Raw genomic sequence first — 10756 nt, forward strand, 5'->3', positions numbered from 1 at the left:
GCTGACCCTCTTTTTTTTTTAGCTGGAGGGCGGGGTGGGGGGAAGGTTTCCCCAACCCCAGATTTCCAGTCGTCTTCCCCCCACCCCACTCCTCCACAATAGCTTCAAGTCTCCCTGTTTCACTACCCACGGAGAGCTCCAGTTTTCTGAACCTCGTTTCATTTCACTTTTCATTGCCTTCTTGTTAATGGAAGCAGGAGTTGCAAAATGTGTAGAACAGGCACCCCCCCCCCAAACTTCGGCCCTTCAGATGTTTTGGACTACAATTCCCATCATCCCTGACCACTGGTCCTGTTAGCTAGGGATCATGGGAGTTGTAGGCCAAAATTCTGGAGGGCCGCAGTTTGGGGATGCCTGGTGTAGAATATGTTAACGTGTGGTGTGCATAGCTGCCAAGTTTTCCCTTTTCTCACGAGGAAGCCTATTCAGCATAAGGGAATTTCCCTTAAAAAAAGGGAGAACTTGGCAGCTATGGTGGTGGTGGTGGGGTTCGTTCGTTTGTTTTTAAAAATAAAAATAATCTTAATCAATTTTGTTTGTATATTTTGTGAACCGCTCTGGAATGAGTCAGATCATGCCTTCATGCCTAAGGCCTGGATCTCACCCCCCGCCCCCCCCCCCCCGCCCCAGAATCCAGACATTCCACCAACCTGGTTTCCCAGTCCTCCTATGCACTTGTCCTCGCTCATCCTTCATCCTGCTATCCTTTTTCTTTTTCTGTCCCTTCCCTCTTTCTTCCTGACCCTCTAGTTGTCTTACAGCCTTCTTCCCCCACTTATACAAAAACAGAGAGAGAGAGAGAGCTGCTGAAGTGTGTGGAGAAGAGACAGGGCACTTTTAGTAGACGTCTGATGTGATTGCTTGCAGAGGATTCCCTTCCCTTCTTGCACCACCCCCTCCCCCCACTCCACCTTGGCCTTCGGGGTCCCTCTGCCCCCACCATCCACATGAAATTAAGCCAAAGAAGGCCACAGGCACTCTGCCTGGCCGTTGACTGATGGGATATGGAGTGCAACAACATCTGGAGCCCACTACATTGGCTAGCCCTGGGCTTGATTAATTACCATCTCTACCTTCCCAAGAAACCAGCAGATGTGGCTCACAGTTCCATTGATTCTAAGCCAACAAGGTGAACCTCTCTTCTTTAGGAGGAGATGGGGCATCCTAGTATTTTCTCATTCTTTGCATCCCTTTAATAGATATATTTTTTCGGTGGTTACAATGGCCAACCTGGACTGGAGATACCCAGGTCCAAATCCCCACTCATCCATGAAGCGCCCTGGGCAATGCTGGGCCACCCTAACCTACCTCACAGGACCGTTGTAAAGATAAAAGGTGGAGGCATGAACCATGTATGCAGTTCCTTTGAGGATGGAGGCGATTAATTTGCAAATAAATGGTAATGGTTTGTGGAATATAGCCATTGATGACAAATTAACATGTGCCATTAAGGTAAGATGGGGAATATGCAGGATAAATTATTCTGAGGAGATATGGAAGGTGTTTGTAGAATTTGTCCTGTTAAAACGGAAAGGGGCCAAACCATCGCTGGTGGTGTTGAAATTTTGGGAGGTTGGATAGTTACAATGGAATGGTCTCGGGGGTGGGGTGCACATTATATTATTATTATTATTATTATTATTATTATTATTATTATTACTTTGTCAAAATAATAATAATAATAATAATGGTAATGGCAACATGGGCAGAAAAATACAGAAGCTCCATCTGCTTATAGCTCTTAGTGATCAACAAAATGACAGCACAGATTATGCTCAGGTTATCTTCAACCAACCAATGGCTATTTTAGGCGAGTGAAAAGCTTTGTAACCCCCTCCTTTGGGAACAACAACCAGCTCTGAGCAACTCAGAGGTCCCAAGAGCCAAAGCAGAGTGCTCAGGAGCCCGTGCCATTCTGTAGTCGTTCAGAACAACCAAGGCTTGTGACAGGATCTCACCAGCTCGCAGCAACTCCTTCACTGAATGAGGAGTATAACCACACCTCTGGCAACCAAACATGGGACTTAATCCACATTTCCTAGCTCCACCAAGGCACAAACCGGGCTACATTGGTGCCTGCAGGAAGCGCAACAGGGCAGTACCAGGAAGCCTGGGATCTCTGAGAGAAGTGTGCAGTTTAATTAACACCAGAGGGCGGGGGGGGGGGGGGGAGGAATTGACATACATTCCCAACCACTCATTTCGCCTAGCACACATAACAACCTCACCCCAGCCAAAGCACCAAATAACACCCCAAACTATTCCAGGTGGATAAATCTTTTTACTTGAAATCTCCTCTTGATGCACAAATGAAGAACAGAAGCCAGGAATCCCCAGGAATCCCACCACCCTGCCTGCAATGTCGCATAGCCGGTAAAGTCCATTTGTACTTTTGCAGAGGAGCTATTCCACAACGCCGAGATGTTCCAGTGTTCTTTTCCCGGGGGGGTGGGGGTGGCGCATGACCGCTTTCCCGTCCGCTTCCTTGGCTTCTATAGCATCCTCCTCCTGCATTCTGGCAAAGAGCTTCTGCCCCGTTGGAGAGGGGGGCTCTTAGCTGCTTGACCGCCGCTGAACACACAACTCCGTTGAACTCCTTGTGAGCTGTAGCAGCTATGCGCTCTACAACCTTGCATCCCTATGAAGCTTTGGCTAGGCACCAGCGGCCCAAATCTTGAACTGGGATGGGGGGCACTAAAACGCTGGAGACAGAAGAAGACCCAAAACCATCCCACGCCTCGGATGGTGGCCACACTTGCAGTTGGCCATTGCCTCCGAGCGCTCGGGGTCACTGAGCGTGTTCGGTTGATCCTTGCGGCTTCCCAGAGCCTGGTTCAGTCGGTGCCCATCTTTCCCCTCGTCAGCATGGTTTCTCTTAAGTGGGAGTGGGCAAGCCATGCCCAGCCGCCCGGCGTCTCCTGCGCCCATAGCCCATGGGATCGGCTGTGTCCTTGTTGTTCTTGCGGGATTCGTCCTTCTGGCTGTTGCCCCCATAACGGTACAGAAGGTTGGCGAGGTTCTGCACCTGGCAGGTGCCAAGCTGGCACCCACGCATGGAAGGCGAGGCCAGCAGGTGCCGAGGGACACGGTGCCCAGGAGCGGAGCTGTAGGTGGGGAAAAGACGTGTGAGGAACGCTAGGGTCTTGTAGAGGACCTAGATAGGGTCTGGGGCAGGAGGAATGATCTCCTGAATGGGAGCAAGGCAGTGCAGCCAGTGATAGGGGATGATGTGAATTATAGTCCAGCAATATCTGGAGAATCACAGGCTCCCTACCCATGCAATACTAGAGCTGAGGCTTCGAATCATAGAGTTGGAAGGGATACCCCGAGGGTCATCTAGTCCAACCCCCTGCAATGAAGGAATCCTGCCCACAGCAGTCCCTGGGTGGGCTCGAACCACCAACCTTTTGGTTAACAGCCTGGTGCACTGACCCATCGCACCACCTGAGGGACTCAGGCTAAGATTGTCATAGGGCTAGGAATTGGTTTTTGCCAAGCTAAGAGATGGCTTCATCTCGGTCTGATCCAGTTTGGGGGGGGGGTGATTAAAAACAGAATAATAGTTAAAGGCTTATTTCACACTGGGGGAAAAACTTACTCTTCACTACCATCCAAATAACTACACCCATATAGGGACACAGGAAGCTGTCTTATACTGAGTCAGACTATTTGTCTACAGTATTTAGATCGGTATCATGCAATTGCAAATCAAGATTGGGTCATACCCCAAACATGTGTAGGTGGAAAATTCAGTTTTGCCAGTGAATTCCCCCCCCCCTTTCTAACATGGTAATGAAGTGTCACGATACTCCTAACTGCATCCGCTGTTTTAATAGGAAGAGTCCTCATACGTTATTTCATTACTGCATCAGAAAAAGCTTCACCAGCAAAATTTCTGCCTATTGGGAAGCAAAACACCTCCCGGGTTAATTAAAAGGGGGGTTGGGGATGGTTTAGCAACTTCTGTCTGTGGAATGCATTTTACATATTTTCTGCCTGACACAAATAGGTGTTGAATGGTTAGATGATACGTTTAGCTTGCCAGGCTGTTTCACAAGCTCTAACCCCAAGGGAAAAAAATGAAATTTAAGTTGTAATATGGAGAGAGCGAGTTTGTTCTTGTGAAATGCAGATAAAGCAAAACCAAGATATTATATTCTAGATCAGATATAGCCAGCATGGTACCCTCCAGACTACAACTCCCATCATCCCCGGCTAGGGGTGATGGGATTTGGAATCCAGCAAGATCTGGAAGGCAGCACATTGGCTGGCCCTGTTCTAGATCTATTGTCACACAGGTTTGATAGGTTGAAAGACCATGCCCTGACTCCCAGGTTCTCTGGAAAGGTCTGAGGTCCACTGTGCTGGAAGACACAGCTCTAGAATCATAGAATTGTCGAGTTGGCATCCGTGACAGATGATCATTAAGGGCCATAGCTCAGTAGCAGAATGTCCTGGGCCCAACCACCAACATCTCCAGGTAGGGAAGAGATTATCTCCTGTCAAAACCCCAAAAGACCTGCCGCCATTACTAAGCAAGATGGGTCGATGGTATGACTCAGTATAAAGCAGTTTCCTGCATTCCTTGACGGGTGTGAGATGGAAAGCTGAAGGCAGTGTTCTCTGGAAAAAGAGGGTGATCTAGTGGCTATATCTAATGTAGTATAAACACTGACAACTGGGAAACACCGGCCTGCGAGCGCTCCAGTTGGAGAACAGCCTTTCCCAAAGGTGTCATGGGCTTTGAAGAAACTCAATCTCAGGACGAAAGGGAGAAACGCGCTAAGAGGAAGGCACGCTTGGCAAATCCACACCGTGATCAACTCCCACCTGGAAACCTATGTCCCCACTGTGGAAGGACGTGCGGATCCAGAATTGGCCTCCACGGTCACTTACGGACCCATTGTTAAAATCGTGTTTATGGAAGACAACCTTACTCGGCTACGAGTGATCGCCAAAGAAGAAGAAGAAGATCTAATGGGGCTAGTCTGCTCTGAGTGCAGGGATGCTGTCCTTCCAAGGGAGACATCATGCGGCCGGTGCCGCTTACCTCTTCAACAGGTTCAGCTGGCTTCTCACTCCCTCCACCTGCGCCCACTGGGTGGACCTTTCTGCTGCTTCCAACCCAGGCTCCTGCAAGGCTCTGCCGTCTGCTCCTTCGCGTATCTTCAGGAGCTGATTCAGGAAGGAGGCAAAAGGAGGCGGCTGCCGCCTGCAGAAAAGAAGGTACCAGGGAAGGGGTGGTGGTGGTTATAACACATCGATGGTGGCCATAAGGTGAGGGGAGGATCCCTCACTTTCTCATCAGAACATCAGAACCAGGCCAATGGCCCATCTGGTCCAGCCTCCTGTTTACACAGCAGCCAACAAGCAAGACCTAAGTGCATGGGCATGCCCCATGATTGCGATTCTCAGCAACTGGTATTCAGAGGGACACTGCCTCTGACAGCAGGTATAGCACATAGACATCATGGCGAGCAGCCATTAATAGCCATCAAGTTGCCTAATCCTCTTTTAAAGCCATTAATGTGCCGAGACCACATAACACCGGCCCTGAAAGGAACAGACCAGATCTCTCTAGTTCATGGACCTACATTGGCTCCCGGTAAGTTTCTGAGCACAATTCAAAGTGTTGGCGCTGACCCTTAAAGCCCTAAACGGCCTTGGCCCAGTATACCTGAAGGAGCGTCTCCACCACCATCGTTCTGCCCGGACACTGAGGTCCAGCACCAAGGGCCTTCTGGCGGTTCCCTTGTTGCGAGAAGCCAAGTTGCAGGGAACCAGGCAGAGGGCCTTCTTGGTAGTGACGCCCTCCGACCAGATGTCAAGGAAATAAACAACTTTCTGACTTTTAGAAGACATCTGAAGGCAGCCCTGTTTAGGGAAGCTTTTAATATTTGATAAATATTAAATATTTAATTAAAATATTAAATATTAAATATTTAATTAAAATATTAAGTATTTAATATTTAATTAAAATATTAAGTATTTAATATTTAATTAAAATATTGAATTTTAATATTTTGTTGGAAGCCGACCAAAGTGGCTGGGGAAACCCAGCCGGGTGGTCAGGGTATAAATATTATTATTATTATTATTATTATTATTATTATTATTATCATTATTATTATTCAAGTTGGTGGCCCCATTGCTACCTCTTGCGGGGGGTGAATTTTGTGATTTTTGCATTGCGTTGCCCTCCTCCTTACTCGAAACCAACCACCCTGAATCGCCGCCTGCCCATTTCCCAGCTGCTCACCTGTCCATTGTTCCAAATGCCCTCCAGGGCTGACATGAAGATGTCATCAGAAAGCAAAGCATCACAAGAAAACTTCTTGAATCCATGATCCTGACCTGGGAAGAAAAGGGGAAAGATGAATCTCCACTATAGTTCATTCTGGCTCCGTTCTGGATCCTGGGTTCAAGGGGCACTTGAAGTATTAACAAAAACACATCTGAGCAGACTGCCTTTCCTTCCTCACCAACAACCACAACCCCCCACATATATTGGATGAGGGTGCGATTTCAAAAACAGCATCTCTCCCTTACAGTGAGGTCTACAACTGGATATGAATACATGTAAATAAGACTTTTAAAAATGAGCTGAGACCCCTGGCAGGTAATTACTGCAACATTTTGTTTGATCAATCAATGAGATTGATCAATTTTTTTAAAAAATGAGCGACAAAAATGCGTCCCCAATTAATTTTTAATTCAAGTTTATAAATTAAGCCCCAGAAAGGAATTTAATTCATCTGCTGGGAAACAGTGAGCCAATTTGAACCTTCTCTGATCACCCTAGAAGTAGCCAAGTGATGCTCACATCCAGCTCGTACGCTTCCCTCCCCAAACCTAGAGCTATTGATAGATCATCACAGCCCAGCTGATCAGTTCCATTCCATCCACGCTTCTAGGTTGATAACATCTGCTTTACCTCCCAAAAGCCAAGAGAGGCTCACCAAAGCCCTTCTTAACGCAAGCCTATCAGCTACCCGAGAAGTCACAAAGCCTCTTTAAATCCCAGAGCACGCAGAAGTCCTGAGGAGATGGAGACACTGACCTGATCTCTCCAGGGGTCCAGTCGAATCGAGTTGGGTCTGGTCTGGTCACTTTGATTCTGAGGCTCTGTCCAGCAGTAGTTGCTTAAGTGTTGAGCCGCTGGGGTGGGTGTGTGGCTTTTATGCCACTGTTCAGGGGGTGGGGCCTTTGGGGGAGCTTCCGAAACCTTCACAAGCAGACAGGATGGGGGTGGGTCTTCCCGGTTTGTTTGAAGGCTAGGCAAAGGGCTGTATCCTATCCCTTCCCACCCCCCACCCCCCAGCCTATGCCTTCCTTTTCATGCTTTCTGTCATGTATCACATATTCACACCGGCTCATCCTGTCTGACTCTGCAGGGATTCTCCCCCCCCCCACCGGCTCCCCGCCCTCTGTTGACCTCCCAGACAGACAGACAGACACGTCCTCAGACACACACGCACACACACAGGTCTACACCTATTCCCTGGTATTTTCCCTCCTCCCATCTTGAGATCTAAGTGCTCTTGTCTTCTCGATTTCTCCCACCACCCGTTGCTATCCTTCCCCATTCCAAAGGACCGCTTAACATCAGCGGCCAACTGATGAGGAAGGGAGTACGAACACCTTGCCCAGTTTTTGTTTTGTGTCACCAGAAAAGCAAGGGGGCAGGTTTCTTAAAAACTGCATCAGGTGAGTGGGCAGTTTTGCATTGGTCTCAGCTGTTAGGTTGTTCTGAAATCTGCACTTTTCTGAATGTTGCAAAGCAGTTCCCCAGCCAAGACATGTGCAGAAAGTCGCATATGCAGTGGCGTAGTAATAGGGGTGGGGCGCGCTGCCCCGGGCAGCAGGCTGGACGGGGGGGGGGCAGCAGGCTAGACGGGGCTGACCACGTGGCCACTGCCATGGAGGAGAAGCCCTGACTGCCTCACTCTGCAGCTTGCTCGTGGGGTTGCCGCACCGCTGCGGCACATGCCTCCTGTGTGCGCATGCGTTGCGCGTCGTGGCACATGCATCGTGGCGCATGCCTCCTGTGCCCGCATGTGCCATGCGTCAAGGCGCATGCACCGTGACGTGTGACGCATGCGCGAAACGGACATCCCGCCCCCCTGGCGGGGTGCCTTCGGATTTGCCGCCTCGGGCAGCCAGGAGGCTAGCTACGCTGCTGCGCATATGCTAGGTAACATTGGCAGGTAAAAAGGTACACTGTTGACTGAACACCCCCTGCTGTGCAGATAATGGAGAAAGCTCATAAATTGTATCTCTTCTGGTGTCCTGACCAACTCTATTATGCTAGTGTAAACCCTGGTGCACCAGGAGCCCAGAATAGCAGCAAATAAAATCCGCTCATACTTCAGCGACTGATAAGACTTGTCAACCAGTTCTTCCAAAGTCTTCCTAAATTATAAAGCTCAAAAATACAGGCCAGAAGAGAGCAGGTCTGGGAAGAGTGAGCCATACAATGGGCACCACCAGTGAAAAGGTCCTGCTCCGTGTAGCTCTTGCCCTGTCATTTGATAAGGTGCCCACTTGCCCTCCTTCTTGACATGGAATGCTCTCTATTGGAGTCTCCTGGTCCAATATAAAGACCAGGCATCCCCAAACTTCAGCCCTCCAGATGTTTTGGACTACAATTCCCATCTTCCCCGACCACTGGTCCTGTTAGCTAGGGATCATGAGAGTTGTAGGCCAAAACATCTGGAGGGCCGCAGTTTGGGGATGCCTGATAAAGACCATAAGAAGGGAGAGCAGGGACCTTGAGGTTCCCAACAACTGTTAATCAAGCAAGCATACAGGTCACCTTTGTCACAGTCAGGACGCCTATGTCCTGGCCAGGCCTGTGACCAATCTTGTTTTTGTACAATCTTGTTTGTTCTCAGTAACCAAAATAATATTATCAACATACAAGCAGAAAAGTTGTTTTCCTTCATTTGCAATGAATCGTACAAAACATAGTGGCACTAATAAAGAAAATTCCAGGATGGCTACAGAAAGCAAACTAAAAATGCTTTTGCAGTTCATCAGAACTATCCAGCAATATCAAGTTATAGGAAAACAGTAGCCCTTCTAGTTGGTTAATTGATTTGGCAACTTCCATGCACATGACGTCTGATGCTAATCCCCCCAAAGAGTTAAATGATAACTCATCAGAGGCAGCTACAGTTGCAAATGGAAACAAAACATCTGTGAAAGGAAGAGGAGCAGGTTTGCTCAAGTGTGTTGCAGGTAGAAATACTGTTTGTAATGAAGTGAGAGCAGTAGTTGCTCGAATTAACAAATAAGAAAGTTTTGAGAATTTACATCTTAGATTAAAATTGATTGATTCATTGAGAAGGGGATTGTAAGAAAAACATGGGGCCTAATTTGAATAATAGAGTGCCTGGAATCTGGTGGGCAATCTCCTCCTTTATTTCCACACTGTGGCTGCAAACCAAATCACCTGTCAGGAGAGCTAGAGCTATGAGATTCAGGTGAGGGTCATGTGCCTTGTCAATCCCAGCAGGTATATAACAGGAAAACCGGCCTGCCCAGGCCCCATAAAAGGTTGCTGCAGGAGACTTCGGAAGAGAACAGGAACTTTGCCCACCTGTCAATCACCTGATGCTGCAATGATGTTGGGTGATCCTTTTTGCCAGCATGTCTCCCAAAGCCCTCTGAACAGTGCTTTGCTTAGGGGTTTACAGGCACCACCCACCATCTGATCAGCAAACCTTTTTTTTTGGCTAAGTCAAGTTTTTACTGGCTTTGCAGACCCTCCAAGTGTCCCCATTTTCCAGGGACAGTTGCAGATTTACAGAAGCCGTCTGATTTGATCTGATTTGATATTGGAATGTCCCGCTTTTCCTTAGAATGTTCATATTTTCATCCAACAAAAGTTGGGAGGATATGGAATAGGACATCCCCAGGGCTTTTTTTTTTCCCCAGCCGAAACTCACCAGAACTCATTTCCGGCACCTCTCAGGTGGGCGGCATTGCCATGCTAAGAGAACAAGGGAGGTGTTCATGGTGAGTTCCAGCACCTCTTTTTCTAGAAAAAATAGCATAAAGGTAAAGGGACCCCTGACCATTAGGTCCAGTCGTGACCGACTCTGGGGTTGCGCGCCCATCTCGCATTATTGGCCGAGGAAGCCGGTGTATAGCTTCCAGTTCATGTGGCCAGCATGACAAAGCCGCTTCTGGCAAACAAGAGCAGCACACGGAAACGCCGTTTACCTTCCCGCTGGAGCGGTTCCTATTTATCTACTTGCACTAGTGTGCTTTCGAACTGCTAGGTTGGCAGGAGCTGGGACCGAGCAACGGGAGCTCACCCCGTCACAGGGATTTGAACCGCCGACCTTCTGATCACGAAGCCCTAGGCTCAGTGGTTATTTTCATCAGAGACATGTTGGAGGGTATGATCTCAGGCCAGTTCTGGATGAGGCCTGTGAGGAGCCTAAGGAAGGTTGCCCAGCTGCAGACAGTGAAATTAGGTGGCCACAAATCAAGCCTTTTAGTTCAGATTCCTGGGATTCTCAAAGAGAGGATCTAGCAGTTGTTGAACACCAGGATGTGTAGGTTTCCCCTTTTCCCCTTCAACCTATTCTTAGCCGTGGGGACGTGCAGATGTGCTGGAAGCTCTGGCCAGCTGCTCGTGCCTGAAGGCTGACTCACACCTTTGTGAGCAGAGGGGGCACGTTTACTAGATGATTAACCTGAAAACACAGCTCACAGCCAGTAGCAGAGGAGGAAGAAGAGGAGCTAT

At 48.5% G+C, this 10756-nt stretch overlaps 2 protein-coding genes across 2 annotated transcripts in view; both read right to left on the reverse strand.

The window, feature by feature from the left end:
- The window catches only part of CPT1C (carnitine palmitoyltransferase 1C), a 54964-nt gene extending 54187 nt beyond the window's left edge, over nt 1-777 (reverse strand). The window contains exon 1 of the mRNA XM_060281111.1: nt 651-777. The gene's annotated coding sequence lies outside the window, so the exon portion shown is untranslated. The remainder of the gene's footprint in view (nt 1-650) is intronic.
- A 1427-nt stretch (nt 778-2204) lies between these two features.
- LOC118094934 (pro-adrenomedullin) lies at nt 2205-7239 on the reverse strand. Its single transcript, XM_035135718.2, has 4 exons — nt 7061-7239; nt 6260-6354; nt 5051-5212; nt 2205-3104 (listed from the first exon to the last, which is right to left on the reverse strand). Exons 2-4 carry the CDS (start codon nt 6343-6345, stop codon nt 2876-2878), a joined length of 477 nt encoding a protein of 158 aa, XP_034991609.2. The 5' UTR covers nt 6346-6354; nt 7061-7239; the 3' UTR covers nt 2205-2875.
- Nucleotides 7240-10756: the final 3517 nt, after the last annotated feature.

The sequence above is a fragment of the Zootoca vivipara genome, chromosome 13 (assembly GCF_963506605.1).
Source record: "Zootoca vivipara chromosome 13, rZooViv1.1, whole genome shotgun sequence".
NCBI lineage: Eukaryota > Metazoa > Chordata > Lepidosauria > Squamata > Lacertidae > Zootoca > Zootoca vivipara.

Coding starts and splice junctions, on each gene's coding strand:
- LOC118094934 (XM_035135718.2), bottom strand. CDS start 6,345: ATGGATTCAAGAAGTTTTCTTGTGATGCTTTGCTTTCTGATGACATCT. Junction 5,213..6,259: donor GCATTTGGAACAATGGACAG/GTGAGCAGCTGG, acceptor TCTTTTCTGCAG/GCGGCAGCCGCCTCCTTTTG. Junction 3,105..5,050: donor CAGCTGAACCTGTTGAAGAG/GTAAGCGGCACC, acceptor CCCCACCTACAG/CTCCGCTCCTGGGCACCGTG.